Source organism: Asterias rubens, chromosome 11, assembly GCF_902459465.1.
Source record: "Asterias rubens chromosome 11, eAstRub1.3, whole genome shotgun sequence".
In the NCBI taxonomy this organism is placed as follows: domain Eukaryota; kingdom Metazoa; phylum Echinodermata; class Asteroidea; order Forcipulatida; family Asteriidae; genus Asterias; species Asterias rubens.
Window position 1 is genome coordinate 17521879 of NC_047072.1, and position 25190 is coordinate 17547068.

Below are 25190 nucleotides of genomic sequence, written 5' to 3' on the forward strand. Positions count from 1 at the left end.
CACTCACAAAACGTACAATTGACAGGGTAGTTTGGCCGACAACCCCATTCTGCTCAGCATAATTTTGTCGTGCTTAGCTAGTTTTTATGCATAAGCAGCTCTACGTGATTCCAGGTGCGATGACAATATTGGACTGTGCATAAAGATTGGCCGTGTCCGAAACGACGACTTCGGCTACAGCTACGTCTAGATCAGCGCGTCTACCAGTGTTGAAGAATAGCAGACGCGCGCGATCTAGTCGTAGCTGTAGCCGAAGTCGCCGTTTCGGACACGGCCTAAGTCTTTCAACACCTGCCAAGGTCCAATGGTTTTTGTGTTTATTAGCCTCGTCCAAGGCTCTTTACACAAGCACCGCGCCGGCCCGCTGCTATGAATCCACGAACTGCGTGTACATGTGTACTACTACTATACCGCGCGCACGATACTGTGGGGTCGAAACATGGCTTTTCGAGGTATGAACGAGGTCACAAAACGAAGTATGATTTTGTTGCGTATAGAGCCTTCGGCAAGGCTATGTGTTTATCTGCTGTTAAACGACTGTTCAAGGAATATGGGCGAGTTTGTAAACGGGTAAATCATAGTTCCATTAAAAATTATTATTATGATGTTGGTGCGAAACAGGTTTCATGAGAACAGTAATTACTACTCACAACCTTTATAATGTTATGCATTGGTTTCACTGGAACGTTCCATTCCATTAGAGGGGTGTACATACGTAATCCCTGGTTGTGGCAAAGTGTGTATTGATTTGAAATAGGGACTTTGTAATTAAGCTAATGCATTAATGTCGTGAAAGGTCGATCAGTATGTTCAACATGGATTAATCTAATTGAACAGGGAACCAGTAAATAATAATTTATATCGTATGGTTTCATTACAGAGGCGAGCTATTATTGAAAATGTGAACCAGTAAATAATATATCACATCTCGTGGTTTCAATGCAGAGGCGAGCTATACTTAAAATACTTACTTCAACAAGCAATCAATGAAATAAAAACCTTTTATTTGCCAACTGTTTTCAAAGGAGGATAAAACAAAATATACGGAAACGTCATTATGAATTCAAAGGAATTGGTCAAATATGAAGCAGATGTTGTCACCGCAAACAAATATTTATTTTGAGGGTTCCATGAGGCAATTATTTCTTAGTCATGCTTTAATATATAATGTTGATGGTTAACTCTAGAAGGATGCTCAATCAGATGAAGCAACGCTTCCTATTGTAATTATAAGTCAGTAGATAGCGATGAAGCTGAGCATTTATCGAATCAAACCTCTTAAAGGATCTTAAAGGCACTGGCCACTATTGGTAATTACTCCCAAAAAATTGTTAGAAAAAAAAAGTGCTTGGTTATGAGCAAATAAGTGAGAAAAAATTCCATAATCGAAGCGAGAAGTTTCTTGCCGAGTTAGTTTTTGTCTCCATTAATTTTCAGAGTCACTTCTAAACGTATCCCTTTAAGTGAAAGTTTGCAGCTTCTTCTTACAAGCCGTGACCCAATCTGGAATGTGAGAATGAACCGCGGTAGTGGAAAGGAACCCTCTGCCCTTCTCGATTGCACCCATCAAGCGATGGGTCTGAAATCAATCACCTTTGAAAGATATTTACTTCTAAGTAAAATGTTGAAGTTGATATCATACAGTCATGAAGACACGTTTACTGTTTGTGGCTTGAGCAACAACTAAGTTATGTTTTCAGAATTGCATTGCTGTCGTTTCTGTCTCACATTAATTTTTTTATAATAACGTTTATGCTCTGTACTTTTTAATTACTGTGCAATTCATTCTTTGGGTTGCAATGGGTTTTTTAATACACCAATAACAACAATGTGTAATAAATATTTCCCACCCCCCCCCCTCCACCCTATGTCTTTACTATGTTATGAGAACCGTATGAACAATAATCAGAGAGTGGGTGTACATTGAGGAGTATTCGAGAATGAACAGGCATCCCCCCAAAAAATAAAAACGCACAAAAATAATGCTTTAGGATGTTATTTCTTTCATTATTTTCTTGCAACTTTGATGACCAATTGAGTCAAAATTTACACAAAGTAGTTTGTTATGCATGTTGGGATACACCGAGTGATGCTTTCCAAATGCGTCGAGGGTCTTTGAATACCCACCTTCAAAGTCTTTAAAAAAAAAATGGACTCACTACACAGCATGAAGATACAATCTAATCAAGTGTTTAACTTACTTCGTATAAACACCAGGGGTGTAATTTTAACACCATAGTGTTTTAAAGAAGTGTCTCACTTGGTGTATCTCAACATATGCATAAAATAACAAACCTGTGAAAATTTGAGCTCAATTGGTGGTCGAAGTTGCGAGATAATAATTAAAGAAAAAAAACCTTGTTACACGAATTTGGGTGCAGTCTGATGATTGATTTCGAGACCTCAAATTCTAAATCTGAGGTCTCGAAATCAAATTCGTAGAAATTTACTTCTTTCTCGAAAACTATGGCAATTCAGAGGGAGCCGTTTCTCACAATGTTTTATACTATCAACCTCTCCCCATTACTCGTCACCAAGTAAGGTTTTATGGTAATAATTAATTTGAGTAATTATTACCAATGGTGTCCACTGCCTTCAACACACAAATAACAATAATGTGTAATAAATCCCCCCACCCTGTCTTTACTGTGTTATGAGAATCTTATTAGGAACAATGATCAGAGAGAGCATTGAATACCCACCTTTAACGTCGTTAAAAAGTGACTCACTACGCAGCATGAAGATACAATCTAATCAAGTGTTTAACTTACTTCGTATAAACACCAGGGGGGTAATTTTAACACCACAGTGTTTTAAAACAATACCGTTTAATACTAAGAATGGTTCAGCACTAAAACGTACGTATCGATCCATCACCAGTTGGTAACGAAATACAAAAAACTAATTTCATTCACAGATGTATTTTTCTCCAATTTGATCAAGCAATCCCTTGTTATCTAAATAAAAAATCCTGACACTTACACGAGAGGGCGGCAGACGGCTAAACGTGCCGCACTTATTCTGGTTTTAATCGCAAGGCGTACATTTTCTCATACCACGGCTGGTTCCTCTTGACGCATTCAACAACATCCGGAGGCAAGTCCTCCATCCTGTACTCTGTCTTGTTGACAAGGAAGCTGTGACTCTTCATCGCCTTGTCATAGAACCCACCTTGTTCCCCTCCCCACTGAAAGAACTTGGAGCAGTGCCATTTATTCTCCTCTGTGCCCTTTTGGGCGGCAAAGTTTAACATGTCCTCCTTGTACGGGATGCCGACTTCCGAGCAGTACCGGCGCAAGGTCTCCCCGGGGTGAGCAGCCAAATCATCGGCGTCAACAACGACCGGTGTCTGGTGGAGAACAGATCGCACGTAGTCCATGAGATTATAACTGGCCTTGTAAACGGATGAAGGGCTGACGTAGCTTTCAAGGTCTCCCGGTAGGTTTGAGTCGACGCCATTTTTCTCACCCGACAACAGTTGTGTGATTCTCTTTCGGTAGGCCGACCACACCTTCACGGGGTCCCTGATCATGAAAGTGTGGCGGTAACCACCCGGTAGCATCTCAAACTTCCCATCCATTGCGAAGGCCATGTCCTTCACAAAGACAGACTGTGGATAATCCCTCTCCAGCTTAGCCGTTGTCCAACTGTAGGTCTGCCAGTCATTCACCAGGTCTGCCGAGTGGATCTGGGCCGGCCATGCGACGCGCCTCTCCGGGCCAAAACTGTGACAGTTGTCGTAGGGCTCCACGAAGATTTCGGTGTTGCCTCTTGCCGCCATGCATCTCGTGAAAACTGTGGACAGGCACATGGGTACACCCCAAAGGATAACGCGACTCGTAGACTCATCCATGGCCATCTTATAACCGGTATTAATCTGATTAAAAATATTAGAAAGAGTACACAGAAATATAGCGTAAATGATTGAGTCTATAATGGACCCTTTTGGTTCACAAACACTATTGAACTCTGCTCTACCAGCCAGGCCCCTAGGTGATGATGCCCATGCCTACATCATTACATACTGTGAAGGGGTAACCCTGTTTCAGCCCCAGGAGTAGGTGGCTCCTAGTGGATGATACCCATGCCTACATCATTACATACTGTGAAGGGTGTAACCCTGTTTCAGCCCTAGGAGTAGGTGGCTCCTAGTGGATGACACCCATGCCTACATCCTTAGGGACTGTGAAGGGGGTAACCCTGTTTCAACCCAAGGAGTAGGTGGCTCCTAGTGGATGATACCCATGCCTACATCCTTAGGGACTGTGAAGGGGGTAACCCTGTTTCAACCCAAGGAGTAGGTGGCTCCTAGTGGATGATACCCATGCCTACATCCTTAGGGACTCCGGAGAGGGTAACCCTGTTTCAGCCCTAGGAGTAGGTGGCTCCTAGTGGATGATACCCATGCCTACATCCTTAGGGACTGTGAAGGGGGTAACCCTGTTTCAGCCCTAGGAGTAGGTGGCTCCTAGTGGATGATACCCATGCCTACATCCTTAGGGACTGTGAAGGGGGTAACCCTGTTTCAGCCCTAGAGGAGTAGGTGGCTCTTAGTGGATGATACCCATGCCTACATCCTTTAATAGGGACTGTGAAGGGTGTAACCCTGTTTCAATCCCAGGAGTAGGTGGCTTCTAGTGGTTGACACCCATGCCTACATCCTTAGGGACTGTGAAGGGGGCAACCCTGTTTCAGCCCCAGGAGTAGGTGGCTCTTAGTGGATGATACCCATGCTTACCCCCTTACGGACCGTGAAGGGGTAACCCTGTTTCAGCCCAAGGAGTAGGTGGCTCCTAGTGGATGATAATTATGCCTACATCCTTATAGACTGTGAAGGGGTAACCCTGTTTTAGCTGCTATGAGTATAGGTGGCTCCTAGTGGATGATACCCATGCCTACATCATTCAACATGGACTGTGAAAGGGGCAAACCTTGTTTCAGACCCCATGAGAAAATTGCAACATGCCCCTAGTGGCAGTTGCTTTGGGTCAACATCCCAAATCAGTTAAAGACACTGGACACCTTTGGTGCCTTTAAGGCAGGCACTGAAAATGTTTGGTAATTATCAAAGACCAGTGTTTTCACTGGGTGTATCCCAACAAAACATGCATAAAATCACGGCCTGTGAAAATTGGGGCTCAATTTGTCATCGAAGTTGCAAGAGAATAATGGAGAAGAAAAAAATACCTGTGTTGCACAAAATTAATGTGTTCGCTTTCAGAGGCTTAAAGGCAGTAGACAATATTGGTAATTGTCAAAGACTAGCCTTCACAGTTGGTGTATCTTAACATATGCATAAAATAACAAACCTGTGTAAATTTGAGCTCAATCGGTCATCGAACTTGCGAGATAATAATGAACGAAAAAACGCCCTTGTCACCTGAAGTTGTGTGCGTTTAGATGGTTGATTTCGAGACCTCAATAAGTTCTAAATCTGAGGTGTCGAAATCAAATTCGTGGAAAACTACGGCACTTCAGAGGGAGCCGTTTTTCACAATGTTTTATACCATCAACCTCTCCCCATTACTTGTCACCAAGAAAGGTTTTATGCTCATAATTATTTTGAGTAATTACCAATAGTGTCCACTGCCTTTAAGGCTTCAGCTGAGGTTTTTTGATATTGTGTGATAAACTACCTCTTTTCTCAAAAACTACTCGGAGGGAGCCGTTTATCACGGTGCTTTATATAACCAACAGTTCTCCAATGCTCGAATACCATGCAAGCTTTTATGCTTACAGTTATTTCGAGTCATTACCAATAGTGTCTTGCCTTTAAAAAGCGACAGCATTATCGCGCAGAATAATTGGCGCCACAACTAATTTTCAAGTTGCCCAAAAATCAGCAGTTAGTTTGAAACTTTCTCCATGAGCACGGATGATTCCTTTCACTTTCAATGGTCAATATTATTTTTGTCCCTCATTATTTCTTGTCATTGTGGTTTTATTAGTGGTTTCTTGCCAGGATGACCCTGAACAAATTATAATTTGAAAGCAACAAATTTAGCAGGTCATTATAATATCCTTTTGTTAGATGGATCTTCCAATAAGTATAGAAAGAACCCCCAATTATTGTGTTTTGTTAGGGCTTAATGATGACATTGGAATGCTATGATTCTAATCTCAACAAGCGTGTTCAAGGTTCCATTGTATACGTGTGGGGTACTTGGGGTCAACTCGACTCGTTTGCTTCCGGATAAGTCGCCGTGTGAACGAACTTTTCCACCGTACAAAATTGGACGCTGCATTGGGGTGGTACCAGACTCTTTACCTTCCCCCATCACCCATGAACAAGAATGTTTCTGGTTTGGGGTCCTCCTTAAGACCCGAGACACTATTGGTAATTACTCAAAACAATTCGTAGCATAACAACTTTGGTAACGATCAATGGAGAGCTGTTGATAGTATAAAACATTGTGAGAAACAGTTCCTCTGAAGTAACGTAGTTTTTGAGAAAGAAGTAATTTCTCACTAAAATATTTCGAGAGCTCAGCTGAGGTCTCGAAATCAAGCAAACAGCTCGTGTGAAAAGGGTGTTTTTTCTTCCATTATTCTTTCGCAAATTCGACAACCAATTGAGGTCAAATTTTCACAGGTCTGTTATTTTATACATATTTTGAGGTACAACAAGCAAGTGAAAGACTGGTTTTGACAATTAACAGATGTGTCCAGTGCCTTTAAATGCAATGTATATATTTGTTTTTGTTTTTTAACCGTACGATTGGTTTGATCCTATAATACATGTAACAAGTCTGTGAACATTTCATTTCAAAAGGTGGTCGCGTTTCTCGCGCCCAAAATCCGGATATTTGGGATTGATTATTTTTCACAACTACTATTTTTTTGCAAATCAAAAGGGCGTCTTCCTTTTTGTACGTTAACTCAGAAAAATGTTGTAAAACAAATTATCTAAGTTTTACGTCTGAGTCATAGTTTGGGAAAACATGGACACCCAGACAGCAACTTAACACACAAACTGGGTGTTAAATACACTGGTGTTTGACACTTGGTGTGGAGAATAAGAGTAACAATCCAGAGCCACTACTCCTTCAAAAGAGATTTTACTCGACCCGCAAGTTTACTATTCATATTTATATATTTATAGTTACTTTTACACTGGACACTATTATTTTGGTAATTTGACTGTACTTGCTGTATCTCAACTATGCATAAAATAACAAATCTGTGAAAATTTAAGCTCAATCGGTCGTCGAATTTGCGAGATAATGATGAAAGAAAAAAACACCATTTTCACACAAAGTTGTGTGCTTTCTGATGCTTGATTTCGAGACCTAAAATCCTAAACTTGAGGTCTCGAAATCAAATTCGTGGAAAATTACTTCTTTCTCGAAAACTACGTCACTTCAGAGGGAGCTGTTTCTCACAATGTTTTATACCATCTGTCTCTCCCCATTACTTGCAATCAAGAAAGATTTTATAATGATAAATATTTTGAGTAATTACCAATAGTGTCCACTGCCTTAAAAACAAAAACTTGGTAAAATTTACACCAAGGGTTTTGTGAAAAAGAAGACCAATTGAGAATCAAAATTGAAACATATATAGGGTGTTGAATACACTGATGTTTGACATTTTGCATGATGTGGAGAATAAGAAAAACTATCCAGAGCCACTACTCATTCAAAAGAAGTTTTACTCGTGCATGGTTGTACCCGCAAGTTTACTATATATATTTATATTTAAAGTTACTCTTACACTGGACACTATTGGTAATTAATTTTTTGTCAAAGACCAGTTTCCTCACATATGCATAAAATAACAAATCTGTGAAAATTTGAGCTCAATTGGTCATCGAAGTTGCGAGATAACAAGGAAAGAAAAAACAACCTTGTCACACGAAGTGTTGTGTGCTCTAAGATACTTGAATTCGAGACCTCAAAGTCAATATCTGCGGTCTCGTAATCAAATTCGTGGAAAATTACTTCACTCATAAAAACTAGGTTACTTCAGAGAGAGAGAGCTGTTTCTCACAATATTTTATACTATCAACCTCTCCCCATTACTTGTTATACCAAGTAAGTTTTTATGCTAATAATTTTTTTGAGTAATTACCAATAGTGTCCACGCCTTAACACCCAAATTATGTTTTGTTTTGTTTTTTACCTCTGTGACAGCACCACTTTGTGTCAATTTTAATACACCAGTTTTGCTATGTATGCTTCCGTCGCTTACAACCAGTGTTTAGATTTTAAACACAAATTGATGTTGTTGTACCCACTTTTTAAACACGTTCAAATGATAAACACGCTTATCATTTTGACAACTGCTTAATTTGTTTTTTATATTGTTCGTATATTGTTTTATGTTTGTCTCAAGGCCTCTACATACACTAACAGAGTTGTTTGATGCTCACATTTTCGGGGGGGGGAACAATTCGAACAGTGTTCGTGGCCACACTGTCTTCACAAAATTCATCCGCAGGCAACGTATGATTACGCTCTTCCTTTCCAAACAAGCATCATCAAACACAAACACTAATCTTAACATATTTTAGGTTACCCAAACTAATGCTTATAAAGTTGAAATTCTAAATACTGTTTTTATAGTCTGATGTGGAAAAAATGATTATATTTACCAAGAGGTGCAGCAATGAAGATCGAGTTACCGAAACCGAGCGTCACGGAGAGCGGGTAGTCATACAACTGTTTCGACAACTTTCAGTCTGTGAGTGATAGTTAAGACCGGCAAATGCTGATATGGGTTGGAAAGAGTTCACGATCATGCCGGGGGTCGTTTGTGGCCGATACGCTTCAAAAGGTCCTGGACGGCCGATTGTCCGTAAAACACTCAACAGATCATTTCAACATATTCTGCAAACTTTCATAAAATACATGTACCTTCCATAAGAAGTTGTATTGTTAAAAAACAAATCAACACATAACAATGTTATTGAGACAGCGTGCCTGAAGCTTTTTAACTTTATGTCATCCAATGAAAATGATTGAAAACCCATGACGAGTCCATCACTCAACCAAGCAGTTGACAACAATTGGCGTTTTTTTTTTTTTTTTTAAATTACCGCAGAAAAAAAAACGATCTTAGAATAACTATATCACGAATTGTGTGTATTTCTGAAAGACAGTGGACACTATTGGTAACTGTCAAAGATCAGTCTTCTCACTTGGTGTATCTCAACAAATTAACAAACCTGTGCTTTTGAGCTCAATCGGTCGTCGAAGTTGCAAGATAATAAAAAGAAAAAACACCCTTGTCACACGAAGTTGTGTGTTTTTAGATGCTTGGTTTCGAGACTTCAAAATCTAAATCTGAAGTCTCGAAATCAAATTCGTGGAAAAGTACTTCTTTCTCGAAAGCTACGTCACTTCAGAGGGAGCCGTTTCTCACAATGTGTTATACTATCAACCTCTCCCCACTACTCGTTACCAAGTAAGGTTTTATGCTAATTTAGTGTTTTAAGTAATTACCAATAGTGTCCACTTTTAAAATGCAAACTCAAAACCCACTTACCAAATAACAGATTATTTCCAAATAAAGGTCTGGGTTGTGTGCAGGTTCCACCGTAGTCTAATTCCTTACCAGAACCTGGGGTCTGTGTAACCCAAATACCATCTTTGAACAAACAATTTTTTACAATTTCAACTTAGTCTCGAAATCAAATTCGTGGAAAAGTACTTCTTTCTCGAAAGCTACGTCACTTCAGAGGGAGCCGTTTCTCACAATGTGTTATACTATCAACCTCTCCCCACTACTCGTTACCAAGTAAGGTTTTATGCTAATTTAGTGTTTTAAGTAATTACCAATAGTGTCCACTTTTAAAATGCAAACTCAAAACCCACTTACCAAATAACAGATTATTTCCAAATAAAGGTCTGGGTTGTGTGCAGGTTCCACCGTAGTCTAATTCCTTACCAGAACCTGGGGTCTGTGTAACCCAAATACCATCTTTGAACAAACAATTTTTTACAATTTCAACTTATTCCCCAGGCGAAGATCAGTCCTATCAAATGAAAAGTTGTCAGTCCTAGTTTTCGCAACTATTATTTGGACTTTAAAGAAAAAGGTCATGAGGGAGTTAATCAAACAACTGTGTGGTCTCTGTTCAAGAATTGTACCGCCGTGCAACGCCGCGCAAGGCCCGCTAGCCTCCGGTCCCTTCAGCCTCGTACCAGGATTGTTTGAAAAAAAAATATTACAAACAAAGTCCAAAATGCACTCACCACAAAATTCTTATGTTTGGTTGTATTCACAGTGAGTAGATTTGTAACTTTCAACAATAGTCATTCACTGCGTGTTCCTTTTGTCAACAAGCACGTAAGGGACTTCAAGAGTTGCTCAACGGAATGCTATAACAATAGAGAATCAGTAACTGGTAGCCAAACCAAATAGTATTTTCCGTAACCCCGAAGCAACCAAACTCAGAGCGATCGACTCTGTCTTACATGCATTCTAATAAGCGGAACTGCGGAATTGTGCTTAAAAAGGGGTTTCAAATTCATAATATAACACTGTGGGCTAAAACAAAATCCATAGACAACGATGCGCTCAGGTTTTGCTACACCAACATTTACAGTGGCAATCCCTGGGTAGACTTGATGACAAGTCGTTAGGCGCTGCCTATTTGTCTGCCGTTCATGCAACAGTCACAGTGCGATTATACACATGCAACGGTCGTAGGTAGCGCGTGGCAGCTTGCGACTGACTCACACACACACATACTGAGATCGAGGGTGAGTGTAACGTCCCCGTAGCTACACCGCGCTGTTACTACACCGCGCTTAACAGTTACCGTCTTGTCTTCAAGACTAATCCTGGGGCGATACAGGTGGAAAGGGAAAGAACCATCTGTGCCGAAAAAAATAATGTTCCGCCATCTTTAACAAACTTTTTTACCCATACATAATTCAAAATTATCATGCAGACTTGACTAATTGACTCATTGTTACTACACACTTTACTGAACCATTCAATTACCGTGATAGTTTTAAAAGAATTATAGAGTGGAATAAATAGAAAAGGAGTTCTGTTTGGAACTGACGCCTATTCGTGATTTTGTTTGTAATTAATAGCTTTTTCCATTCTGACCATGTTTTTGTTGTAATCGTTACATGGCGTAACTGGGGGGTGTCACTCGTAGCATCAGCTGCTACCATTTTATTTTTCGTTATATAGGGGGACCCCGAATCGTGTAAAATTCGTGCCACCTTTTCTCATAACCCTTGAAAGGTTACAAAAAGGGGCTTTTCGTATCATTCTGGCTGGTCAAATACACCAACTTCATAGTGGAAATATGCCAATTGTTCAGTTTGCCTGCAATCACTGATAGACTGAGACATTAATTTGTTTGTCAATTTTTGTGAGACCTTGTTTGAATCTGAAAACTACAGGCACTGGCTCCCACCAAACAACAACAACAACTTGCGGAATGCCAACAAAATGTGCCCCAAAATGTGGCTGGTCGTTACAAAAATAGTTGCATTCCATCCCTTGTCCAAGCACTCAACAATAGCTCTTGATTTGTGTTCACTCAGTTGGTATGCCATTTGTCCCCATTCTTTCATTTTGTCCTTTGAATGTGACTTGCCGTGCAATGTTAAGTTTTACCTAATTTGTCACTGGCACTAGCCGGTTTGCCTTTTTAATGTGTAAAAAAACAAATTGTATGTCCTTATGTTTTTTCGTAAATTTTAACATTTCCATTTTTTGAATCTTTGTATTTTACACTCAATAGGAGACTTTCCAACGCTAGGCGGCAGCAGACATACCGGGTAAATTTCCATTGTTTACGTAGTTCTGAACATGCGCATAATTCTGAGAACAATGGATTTACCCGGTAAGTCTGCTGCCCTCTATCGTCCCAGAAAGTCTCCCATTCAGTTTGTAGCTGCGATGTTTGAATGTGTTTTAATAAACCAATAGTAATGATAATAATATTTCTCCATCCTTGACCAAATCTTGGCTTCTAAATCTAAAGGTGTTGTGGTCCCATGCAATGTTAGTAAATGGAACTCCCCCAGGACACGCCTGTATCTCACACTTTCTCGCTCATGGATGTCTTCATTTTTGCTGTTTAAAGGCAGTGGACACTATTGGTAATTACTCAAAATAATTATTGGCATAAAACCTTTCTTGGTGACGAGCAATGGGGAGAGGTTGACGGTATAAAACACTGTGAGAAACGGCTCCCTCTGAAGTGCCATAGTTTTCGAGAAAGAAGTAATTTTCCACGAATTTGATTTCGAGACCTCAGATTTAGAACTTGAGGTCTCGAAATCAACCATCTAAACGCACACAACTTCGTGTGACAAGGGTGTTTTTTCTTTCATTATTATCTCGCAACTTCGATGACCGATTGAGCTCAAATTTTCACAGGTTTGTTATGTTATGCATATGTTGAGATACGCCAACTGTGAAGGCTAGTCTTTGACAATTACCAATAGTGTCCACTGCCTTTAATTATGTTGTCACTCTACCGCTTCCATCCTACATTTCCGCCCTCGAAATTCGTTCACGGGTTCGCACTTGTTTAACTATTATTCCCCTTCTATAGGTCTACACCTTTGATACCATGTTGTTATCTTAAACGTAATTAGTTTTGCCCCAAGACAAAATATTGATGGCTTGATGCTTCGCGATTGTGAAGGCCTATATCTGCTTCGCATTTATACAACTGGGTGAGGAGAAGCAATTATGGGTGCGATTCTAAAGGACTTGAGAGCCGCAAGTTCAACTCACTATACCACGTAGGTAGAACAATAATCATGAGCCATGAAATTTCTTCTCATAATAAGGATACAGTATCGGTCGAGAACACATCTTGTGTTTAAATTGAAAATAGAACCAAAAGCTTACGAGGATGTTTACCCTAAATATTGACATCAGGCACGTACCTGAGGATGTCCGTCAAAACGTATAGGCGATGTATGAATTGATAGTTTCGGCAGTCGTTGCAGCCACAGCCACTAGCCATAGCCGGTGATGAAGTCACTTAAATTGGTACATTTAGCAAGTATAGGTCACACGCAATACCGCAAGCCAAATTGATATACCTCACCATGCAATGCCTCAAACCCCATACATTTTGTTTAAAGGCAGTGGACACTATTGGTAATTGTCAAAGACTAGCCTTCACAGTTAGTGTGTCTCAACATATGCATAAAATAACAAACCTGTGAACAATTTCAGCTCAATCGGTCATCAAACTTGCGAGATAATAATGAAAGAACAAAACACCCTTGTCACACCAAGTTGTGTACATTTAGATGGTTGATTTCGAGACCTCAAGTTCTAAATCTGAGGTCTCGAAATCAAATTCGTGGAAAATTACTTCTTTCTCGAAAACTATGGCACTTCAGAGGGAGCCGTTTCTCACAATGTTTTATACCATCAAACTCTCCCCATTACTTGTCACCAAAAGGGTTTTATGATAATAATTATTTTGAGTAATTACCAATAGTGTCCACTGCCTTTGAACTAAAGGACAATACACCATTATCTCTTTTTGCAATTGGATCTAAGGAACATCTTTTTTATTCAGACAGCTAAATTTAATCTGCTGATATCGCACTAAAGTTCACTATACCCTGGATGTACCAAAATAATAGCTATCTCATTTCCTGGTCGTGGTATTGTACCATCACACGACACACGTGATGATGAAGCTATTGTACAAAAGACCAAAACACACGTGTGTTGTGTTGTGTTTAAACCAGCACTGCACTGTCATGTATTCTGTAACCCAAACGGCTCCACACACATCCCATAGTATATAAACCTACAGCCGTGCTATACTATCCTCCTCCAATACATCGCATCCTAGCCTAATGATAATAATGATTATCCGCATGTGAATTGAAGAACTATTTGATAACAAAAACACCGTCCTTCCTCGATGTTCTTCCGGCTTAAAACAATCACAAAATCTGCGAGGAGTAGAAAACAGGGAATTTTACTTCCGGGATTAGGGTGGTGTCGCGTCTTTGTGACGGCGCAAATCTTCTCATGCGAGCGCTGGTGCTGTGAGGAAGACCGCTTGTAGTCGTCTGGGGGAGTTCGGAGCGATTGAACAAGGAAATACTATATATCTGGTTCAACATTGGAGGAGAAACACGGGTTTTGGGGAGTGAACAAACAGATAACCATGGCAACCATCATGAGACAAAGCAGTGCGGATCAGTTCGCCTGCCTAAGGAAAACACCACGGGAGCACACTCGGTAAGCTAGGACCAGACGTTTATATTAATCCGTTTTTATTGAAATTAGATTTTAGGAATCAAGTCGGCGCAGGGCGATGAGAAGGTTTTTAATGCGGACACTAAATCATGTTACAGCATCAACTCTGACATAATTTTGTGTTTTAAATGATTAAAATGCAACTACAGTGTCACTATACGTGTCACTTTGGACACTGTCATAAAATTGGGTTAAAAATCATATACAGCTATAATAATACTCTTGAGAAGGACTCAATAGTGGAGTCAACGTTAATTTAGTAATGGTTTTTGTTTAAATAAAAAATAAACAACGGCTCATAATACTATTCCGTTAGATTCGAAAAGTGAAATGGTTTAATTTTCCACCGACCAGGAATGTATTAGCCTTCAGTTATGTTGATTTTATTTAATGGTCACTGTTTTTCATAAAACCTCATTATGATCAATATTTTAAAGACCTAAATTATGTCAAATTTTACAAATATTTGTGTTTAATCCAAGGTGCGAATAAGTAAAGACTAATATCAAAGAAGATGCCAAAGATAATGTTAAACGTATTATTTTTATTTTTTTCATCTTGCTTCTTTATAAAAACACATCATCACAAGAAGACCATAATAATATAACAAAACTTGAAGAGGGGAATTTTAACATTTTGATCGTTTTAAAGGCAGTGGACACTATTGGTAATTGTCAAAGACTAGTCTTAACAGTTGGTGTATCTCGACATTATGCGTAAAATAACAAACATGTGAAAATTTGAGCTCAATTGGTCGTTGAAGTTGCAAGATATTAATGAAAGAAAAAACATCCTTGTCATCGAAGTTGTGTGCGTTTAGATGCTTGATTTCGAGACCTCAAATTCTAAACTTGAGGTCTCGAAATAAATTTGTGGAAAATTACTTCTTTCTCGAAAACTACGTTACTTCAGAGGGAGCTGTTTCTCACAATGTTTTATACCATCAATCTCTCTCCAATACTTGTTAGCAATTAAGGTTTATGCTAATAATTATTTTGAGTAATTACCAATAGTGTCCACTGCCTTTAATGTACGCCATAGATTACAATAATTCGTGTTGGAATACACAATCTCAGAGACATTACAGTCAGTAACGCTTCTCAGATTCAAATTTATGGGGATAAAAGTGATCCTTTTAAAATAACCACATTACTTAAAGGATTTGGGTAATTTTTCAAAATGTCTATAGATTTACATTAAATTACAGGGTTTGAAGATAATGATAGTGGAAAGCTTCCCTTCAAATCTTACTTACTGAGGTGCTGTAGTTTTTCAGAAATGAGTAAAACAATGTCATGAAAATACGTTTGTAAATGATTAAATTAATTTTCGTCTCATGAGACGAAAGTTATTTTCATGACATTGTTTTACTAATTTCCCAAAAACTACAGCACCTCAGCACGTAGTATTTTCAGGGAAGCTTTCTACCATCATTATCTTCAAACTAAGTTTAGTGTAAATCTGTGGACATTGTGTTTTTTGTTGTCCTACAAAAGTTACATAGACCCTTTAAAGCACACGTACTTAGCATTGGTATTGTTATAGACCAGCATCCGTCTTTTTCTATGTTAGGGACATGGTATAAACATGAAATCATTATACCTGGTGATAGTGTAAGTTAAGTCGGTCTCACTGAAATTATGACAGTAGACCCAGTGTAGTATTTTAACTGTTGTTTTAACTGTTGGTCAAAATTTTGGATTTTGTGAGAGTCAGAACTAATAGTTATGTTCAACCAATTTCCTTAAAAAATCTTCCTATAGGGCAAAACAATTTCAACAGTAGGTTTTACAACATAACCATCTTATGTACCATAATAGATAGATTTGTGTTCCTTCAAATGACTCAGCAAAATACAGAGTGGTGCTAACACACATCGGTGTAAATGGATATCCAATGTGCAAAATGATGTTAATTGTTTTCCCAAATCTTTGTTGTGAACACGCTTTATCTACACACGTTCATGAATGGTCTTGCTTATTTCCAAACATGGGCTTTTGGTTTTCGCTCGAGACGTACACATGTTTGGGTCATTTAAGTTCCGCGATTGAAATATTTTGAGGGCAAAGGATAGCTTCCACATCTGGAGAACCATGACCCGATCCTAGACTTGTTTCAAGTCCTGTTCTCGTGTAAAATATATCGCGCCGCACTCAAAACGATAGCTTTCTGGCGATGGCACGGGATTGGGACTTGAGTGAAGTCTACGATATACCCTGAACTGCATACCATTCATAGTCAATGCCTCCAGCGACCATCGTTTATGGAAACAGCATTTTTATATTGAAATTTATAAAAGCATTTGTAAAGCGCGTAATATTATGCAATGCGCTGATACGGTATTTCCGAAGAGGAAACAATGTATAAAAGCCATTATACACTTTCGGTGAACAGTATTGTCCAAGTCCCACACTTCGTGTTATAACTTATATATAAAATAACAATCCTGTGGAAATTTAGGCTCAATCGGACATCGGATTCGGGAGAAAATAACGGGAAAACCCACTCCTGTTTTCGCGCGTTTCGCCGTGTCATGACATGTGTTTATAACAAATTAATCCGTAATTCTCGTTATTGTTTTATTGTTTTCTCAAAAAGTAAAGCATTTCATGGACTAATATTTCAAGAGAAGTCTTTTACCATTACCTTCTGTAAACCCTGTAAATTGTTTGTAAATCTGTGAACTTTTTTTTTTCTTTCTGTACCGAAAGGGTCCAATGGCTTTAAAGGCACTGGACACTATTGGTACTCAAAGTAAATTGTTAGCATAAAAACTGAAAAGGAGAGCTGTTGATAGTATAAAACATTGTGTGAAACGGCTCCCTCTGAAGTACGGTAGGTAATTCCAGACTTACGCTGAAGCCTTTTACAAGAAAGCACACAATATTGTGAAACTATTCTTCTTTCATAAGAGATGTTAAATTTGCATCGGGGATAAAGAATATACATTTTGGTTTCGATTTAGGAAGCTATAGGTCGCATGGTTGTTATGTTTCAGACAAACTAACTCCATTAATTAATAGTTTCACTGCATTTTTAGTAAGTCAAAGCGAAGCCAACATTAACATTTTGATGAATACAGCTTTCAAATAATGCATATTTTTTAGTACATTTTTCAACCTTTAAAGGCGCAGTGGACACTATTAGTAATTACTCAAAATATTATTGTTTTAACAATTTACTTGGTAACGAGCAATGGAGAGCTGTTTAAAGTGAGTAAAGCATGAGAAACCACTCCCTCTGATCTGAAGTAACGTTAGTTTTGGAGAAAGAGGTAAATTCTCACTCAAAATAATAAAACACTCCAGATGAATATGCGTGTGAAAGCACACAAAGTAATGCATCAACCATAGAGCTATATTGACTGGCAACAACGGTGTTTTTTTTTCTCCAACGATTCTCTTGCAAATTCGATGACCAATATTGAGTCAAAGTTTTCACATGTTTTGCTTCTTTCATGCATTGTTGGGTTATACCACCAAGTGAGAATGCTTGTCTTTGACAATAATTATCAAAGGTGTCATGTGTCTTTCAGCAGGTGTCAGGTTAAAGCCATTGGACCCTTTCGGTACAGAAAAAAAAATATTAGTCCATGAAATGCTTTACTTTTTGAGAAAACGGTAAAACAATATAAATTCTCGTTAGCGAGAATTACGGATTTGTTATAAACACATATCATGACACGGCGAAACGCGCGAAAACAGGGGTGGGTTTTCCCGTTATTTTCTCCCGATTCCGATATCTGATTGAGCCTAAATTTCCACAGGATTGTTATTTTATATATAAGTTGTGACACACGAAGTGTGAGACTTGGACAATACTGTTTACCAAAAGTGTATAATGGCTTTAAGCCTTTCCTCAATTGACGCCAATTCATTTAGAGATAGTGTCATTGCTAAAGAAAAATAAATTATTGGCCGTATCATAGACTTGTGTACACGTCGTTTCTATGTCCATATCGTCCGTCCCATGAGCCTTTTTCCACTGGTCAGACAGGGGCATTGTCAGAGTATTCTTTTGTTACTTTGCGGTTTTTCGGGTCGTTTGAGCTCCTTCTCTTCCTTCCTCCATGGTCAAATCAACACGGGTAGCAATTTGAGTAGAAGGGAACCGTGTTCATTTCTCAATGCTAGGACAAACCTCTGCACAATTCTGTCTGCCCATAATATGGAGATTCGGTCCCCCATAGGAAATGAACATGCACTAGTAGAGGAGGAGGATTCAAAAGAGGGCGCTGTCAAAATAACTTGAACACAGTTTTGCCATACACAAAATATGGGACTGACAGAATCTTCTGTCAGAATCACCGGCGTATATAAAAATCGGCATGGCGATAATTATTAATTTGCTAATGGTAGATGAAACAAAAATAATGATAAAACATTGTTTAGAACACGATCAGCCTAAATTACTTAGTCCAGGCAATATGCCCACATGGACACGTACATAAGCCAGGCTAGGTCTACCACTTGCTAAAAAATGGCAAAACAAAGTCTTCTTTTAAAACTTCTCAAGAAAAAACAATATTATATTTTAGGCCACGGGTACAGCGATACCAAGCAATGTTTGCTGGGGAAAGTCCGAGTGAAATTCTACATCCATGGAGGTATCCAATTAATTTATAAGAATGAAACAAAATCGTCAGATATGACTTTAGCCCAACACCAAGTTCCACTGGCTGGGTTTATGCACTTTGCACCCCCCCCCCCCCGCCCCCTCTGCAAAGTTTGGGCGTGGATAAAAGATAACAGCGCCCTCTCGCAGTAAACTTTCGCCAATGTAGTTCATCAAACGCCATTTTTTTCCATTTTCTGAACTCGTACACTTCCGCTAAAAATCGACGAGCGAACCGTCTTAAACGCCGCTGATAATTGTCAAGTTTGACGGCACGTTGTTTACAAGTTGTCTTTACGAAATGATTCCTGCAGATGGTAGGTTGATTTGTGCTGATTCAGTTGTGTTAGTTAGTTATTTATTTTGAAGTGTTTTATGAATTGGCCAGATTATTTCTGGCTGAGCTTTGCAGCGCCCACACACTGTTTGAATGGGAGGTGTGTGCTGTGCAGTGAAATGTGGCTGACTAGTTCAAGCTGGGTTATAAAGTTCACAAATTTTGGGTCACCTTATTTTCTTATTGTTTATCACAGACAACTCAACAGAAAACATCAAAAGTAGACACCACTAAACATGAACTCCACCTGGGTTGTATTATTAGTTAATGTGACTTTTTTAGTTTAGGAACAATTCAAGTTTTTAAATTTAATTCAAAATCTAGGTAAGTCTTGCATCAACAAGCATCATGCTCATCATCAATGATCATTAGTAGGGAAAAGTTTCCGTATGGCGCCACCACTTTTTCATTCGATATGAAATAATATAGTATCTAATTTACCTCAATGAGATATCCCTTTTTGTAAAAATGAGTGAAAAAGTGGTGGCGCCATACGGAAAGTTATCCATTAGCATTAGTAGGATTTGAAACTTTGCATGGTGGAAGTAAGATATAGAAAAGTTTGCGGTAACACCATGTAATAACAATCTCTCAATGAGTTGGGGTGGTTCTGAAAAGAACCGTTGGATTAACTCGACGATTTTGATCATGTTGACTTCGCCTGCACGTGACCAAGGTTCAATTTCATTCACACAGATTTGGGATAACTTTCCGTATGGCGCCACCACTTTTTCACTCATTTTTACAAAAAGGGATATATCATTGAGGTAAATTAGATACTATATTATTTCATATCGAATGAAAAAGTAGTGGCGCCGTACGGAAACTTTTCCCAGATTTGTTTCAACATTAACTATAAAGTATAAGGTGAGCATTAAGAAACCATGGTCTAACGACGACCCAAAAGTTAAGTAACCAGGCGACATCATAACATCTAAGTTAGATGTTATGCTCTAACTTCCTAGGTTCTAGTCTTGACTTCTTGAGTCCTTGTTGATTTATTATTATTTGTTGATTTATGATGTGATGTGTTTATAAAATTACTATATTTTTGTACAGTCTTGTGAGTGATTGATCATGAACTGCATGCATGTACTGCATGCATGAACGATTTTGGGTAGCTAATGCATGTGTTTTGGCGCAGTTTGTTTAAAATAATTGTTTTGAACTCTTTACTGTATTTTAAAAAATTATTGATTTACAAGTTGCAAGTTTTCTCTCACTGCAGTGGAACATTACTTGGGGGCCCTTACTTCTCTTACAAATGTGATGCTATCCACACTGTGGACTTTTTGCAGTAGGAATTACGCACATATGGCATTGAGCGATCAACCGTAAACTTCTTTGATTATTTTGTAGTTCGGTCTGTTGGAGCGAAAGCACCATCATTAAGGGGGGGGCCTAGACGCATTGCGGCATTGTTGGAATGAAAGGACGGTCTGGCCTGGGGGATCGCGGCATTGTTCAAATGAAAATAGGGTCTCAGTGTATAAAAAGTTTAGTCGTGTTTGACGTTTGACCGCATTATTGAGTAAGGATTCTCTACACAAAGACCGTTGATTTGAACTGGACAAGAAGGTATTTATTTGTTCACGCAGTGATCATTAAAAAAATCAATGGTCAGCAGACAAGGCGCACCGAAAGATAAGACGCACCGACGTTTTGGGGGTCTAAAAATCAGATAAGACGCGTCAATACGGTACTACTTTTGGGGGGTCAACAGGGAGCATGGTTTCATTGGTACCTATCTCGTTCTTGTCTCTATCCCCCCAAGAAGCTCTTCATAATTTTTCAGGTTGCTTGCTGGGATCCATCCTCGGAAGAGGTAGCCTCGTTACCTGGGGCAGCATGCCGAATCACCTGCCTAAAATTGCATGCAGGCGACGAATGCCATGGACTCCATTGCCCCTGGTCTTGGCCTTTGTGCCCTTCAAAAGTTTCCTATTGACTTTAAGACTTTCCAATGGATGGAAATGGCCGCGTCCTTTCAAAGATTAAATTCCATTCTTTGAAAAAAAGAACGATGTTTTAGAAATATCGGGGAGCGTGTCGTGTGGAAAATATTTGGATCAGGCCTTTTCAGTTGACCCCAAATATTTCATAACTATCCGCCTGATACTCTACATGTACGTACGAACGTGACTTGCCGCGGTGACTTGTCTGTGGGGAGAAATCCTGGCTCGTCATCAGAATAAATTTATTGCACAATTTTCACTCTCATTTGTGCAGGCAAGGATGCAATTTATCAGTCACTGGGAATGTTTAGACATGGGAGATACATGTAGAATTCTACCTCCATGGTTAAAATTACGTGATAATTTAGCATGTTAAGAGAATCTCAGAGTGTGTTGCTTAAAAAAAACCAATCCATACCGCACTAGCACTATTCTCCAAAATGGCATATAGACCGTATTGAATATGAGGTCACGCGGCTCAAATATCTGACCTACAAAATGGCGTCTGGGTGTTTGTACGTGCATGTGCCGTGTAGGCCTGGGAGAATAATTTGAATATCCGGTTAAAGAAACACGTTGCCTTGGATCAATCGAGTTGGTCTTTGAAAAGCGTTTGTAATCGTTTGTTATAAAATGCATCTGATTAGAAAAATGTTTTAAAAGTAGAATATATTGATCCACACAAACATGCCTCGAAATTACACGCTTTTCCTTTTACCTCGTTGACGAGCTTGGTCGGCCATTCATGGGAGTCAAATTTTTGACTCCCATGAATGGCCGACCATGTTAGTTCGCAAAGTAAAAGGAAAATCAAGCAATTTCGAGGCAAATTTGTGTGAATAATTGCATTCTACTTTTAAAACATCTTTCCAATCAATGCATTTTATAACAAACGGTTACAAATGCTTTTTATAGACCAACTCGTCCGGTCCAACGCAACATCTTCCTTTAAGATGGCGACTTTTCATAGCAAAAAGGGGTTATTCAATACGGTCTGTTGAGGCACACACAAGCTTAAAGGACGTACACAATACATGTATGTGTGTCAGTACATAATTACTGTATTGCCCAATGTGTACGTCTATACTTCAACCCCTTTTAATAATCGCTAACAAGTAGATTTTTATGCCAAACATTATTTTGAGCAATTATCAATAGTATTTGGTGTACTGTATTCAGGATTGTCCCTTGCTAGTAATCTACTTTATACATGAACCATGTCTTACTGTGGAAAAAAAAGAAACAAGAAGAAGGAAGTTCTGTATTACCAGTGACCTTTTCCTCCGTAGTAACGGATAGAAGGACCATAGTACACATTGCACAACAAATAAACAACAGGTACATGTAGGCCAACACAGTCAGATTCTGTGCAGCACGTACATAGTATACAGTTGACTGGCGTTATATTTAAAACAAGATTGCTTAGACTGGCCAAATTACCCCTTTACTGACTTGTATGCTTCGTTTTTGAAAGGACATGGGCACCAAGGCATTTTCTCCTTGGTAAAGGGCACCCTACACATTATGGAAATTATATTTCTACTGTCGTATTTCAAGGGCACCAAGGCAGTGACCATGGGGCATGGAGGCAATCGCCTTCGTTGCCTCTGTCAGTCTGTCAGTCTGTAAAGTACATGTATAAGGCTTGACTTGTAACAGGAACATGTAAGAGAACGGCAAAACAAAGAAGAAATGAAATTCAGGACTTCAGAATTTATACTCTTTAAAAGTAGAACCTCGATAAAGACTATTTCAGAACTGTAGGAACATTAATAATAATAATAATAATAATAATATAGGTATTTATACTACGCCTTTAACACAGATCAAAGCGCTGAACAATAAATAAAACAAGAACAATGCAAAGAAAGAAAGAAAGATAAACAACCAGATTTCCTGTTTTCAACACCTCCAAAATACTGCTGCCCGCATTGTGGCACTATCTAAGAAATCCTGTTCCATCACCCCAATTCTGAAACAACTACACTGGCTCCCGATCTCTCAACGAATCATCTTCAAGAAATAGTAAAAACCATTGTATTTTTTTTTACAAAATTACAAAAATAACAGTACTCTTTTTAACGAGGATGACTGTACACATATTAGTAATTTTGTACATTGTCTATGTGAAAGGACATTTCCCCCCTGGTTAAATTTGTCCTACAACTTGCACTTCCTGGTTTTCCTGGCTGTCTTTCATCTGTGATCAAATTTAACGGTGTGCACTTGAGGTCAAATATTGACAATAGTGAAAGCGTTCATTATTATTAAACTAGTATTAAAACAACAACGACTCAGTTAAAACGTTCATGCTTGAGTCATTACATATAATGGTGAATTCATTTTTCTTATAGAAATAATGTACGTGTAACCAGAAGATGGATTCTCCTAGATTACCGTTACACGAACAACTTCTTTCAGCAACTTTGCATTCACAGCAAAATATTTTGATTGGAAAGTTTTTTGCTCAATGAACGCAAATTTTGAGTAGCAAATGACATGCCTGATACTTCACGAAGGCAATGAAGGTGATTGCCTTCATTCCCCAGCTCTGGTCATTGCCTTGGTGCCCTTTACCAAGTAGAAAATGCCTTGGTGCCCTTGCCCTTTCAAAAGCAAAGCATACACTACATGTAGTACTTGTATTGTTACTCGACAGACTTTTAGTTTACATCCTAGGGGAATTGCCTTGGTGCCCTTTACCAAGTAGAAAATGCCTTGGTGCCCTTGCCCTTTCAAAAGCGAAACGTACACATACATGTAGTACTTGTACTGTTACTCGACAGACTTTTAGTTTACATCCTAGGGGAAGTTACCTTTAAAGTAGAGGAAATGCTTTGTGCTGGTTCACAAGAATAGAGTTTCACTCTAAGTTATTCAGCGGCGTACACGTGAATAGAATGTACACATATTCGTGACCTGCTTTTGTGAACGAAGAAACTAAAAATGCCTGTAGCGAAGTGAGTAGGTTTCTGTACATCGTACTTGGAAGTCTCGTACATTATTGAGTAGTGGCAAGATACACTGGATACATGTAAGATAATCTTGTAAACTGGAATTTCTGAAGCTGACAAAACTTCGTTTGCACTGTGGGGCTTCTCGGGCCTGGCTCGCATATTTTTATGTCAGTTTTTTGTTTCTTTGGATTTTATTCATTGGATTTTGTTTTACGTTGTACACTGATGATTGTGTACTTCCATGACTGTATTTTTTAAAGGCAGTGGACACTATTGGTAATTGCTCAAAATAATAATTAGCATAAGACCTTTCTTGGTAACAAGTAATGGGGAGAGGTTGATGGTATAAAACATTGTGAGAAACGGCTCCCTCTGAAGTAATGTAGTTTTTACAAGAGAAGTAATTTTCCACGAATTTGATTTCGAGACCTCAGATTTAGAATCCTCAGATTTAGAATTTGAGGTCTCGAAATCAAGCATCTGAAAGCACATAACTTCGTGTGACAAGGGTGTTTTTTTTCTTTTATTATTATCTAGCAACTTTGATGACCGATTGAGCTCAAATTTTCACAGGTTTGTTATTTTATGCATATTATGTTGAGATACACCAACTGTGAAGGCTAGTCTTTGACAATTTCCAATAGTGTCCAAATATCAAAGATTAGTATCCTCACTTTGTGTATCTCAACATACAGTAATATAAAGAACAGTAACTAGTGCAAATGTTGACACAATTTATCACCAATTTGCTAGTTCAAAAACAAAGGGAAAAAAACAAAATCTTGCATAAATGTAGAATCATGTGCTTCCAGATGCATTGTAACTTCTCAGATTTAAAATATTGGGTGAAAAATTACCTCTTTCTGTACAACTACTTTACTTCAAACGGTGTCGTTTCTAGCATTGTTTTATTCAACACAAACAGCTCTCCAGTTTTCAAATGATTTTAGAAGGCCTACCAGAAAAAAACGTATCAAAGAATTGTTTTTAGTGTCTATATAGGGGCCTATGCCTTTTAAAAATAAGGTTGCAAATGTGTATACCATGTCATACTCAACTCTTTGTGATTGGTTAGCAGATTTTACCCTCAGCGGAAATTTTCATAATATAAAAAAAAAT

General features: G+C 38.7%; 2 protein-coding genes across 2 annotated transcripts in view; one reads left to right on the top strand and one right to left on the bottom strand.

The window, feature by feature from the left end:
• Positions 1-3016: 3016 nt before the first annotated feature.
• On the bottom strand, positions 3017-8670 carry LOC117296367. The gene is made up of 2 exons (XM_033779245.1): positions 8594-8670; positions 3017-3877 (listed from the first exon to the last, which is right to left on the bottom strand). Exon 2 carries the CDS (start codon positions 3857-3859, stop codon positions 3017-3019), a length of 843 nt encoding a protein of 280 aa, XP_033635136.1. The 5' UTR covers positions 3860-3877; positions 8594-8670.
• A 5066-nt stretch (positions 8671-13736) lies between these two features.
• Positions 13737-25190, top strand: part of LOC117296365 (wiskott-Aldrich syndrome protein family member 3-like) — a 32134-nt gene continuing 20680 nt past the window's right edge. The window contains exon 1 of the mRNA XM_033779244.1: positions 13737-14190. Within this exon, the coding sequence (XP_033635135.1) occupies positions 14117-14190 (74 nt within the window). The 5' untranslated portion in view covers positions 13737-14116. The remainder of the gene's footprint in view (positions 14191-25190) is intronic.

Excerpts from the sequence above, each read along its gene's own strand:
- LOC117296367 (XM_033779245.1), bottom strand. The coding sequence starts at position 3,859 with ATGGCCATGGATGAGTCTACGAGTCGCGTTATCCTTTGGGGTGTACCC.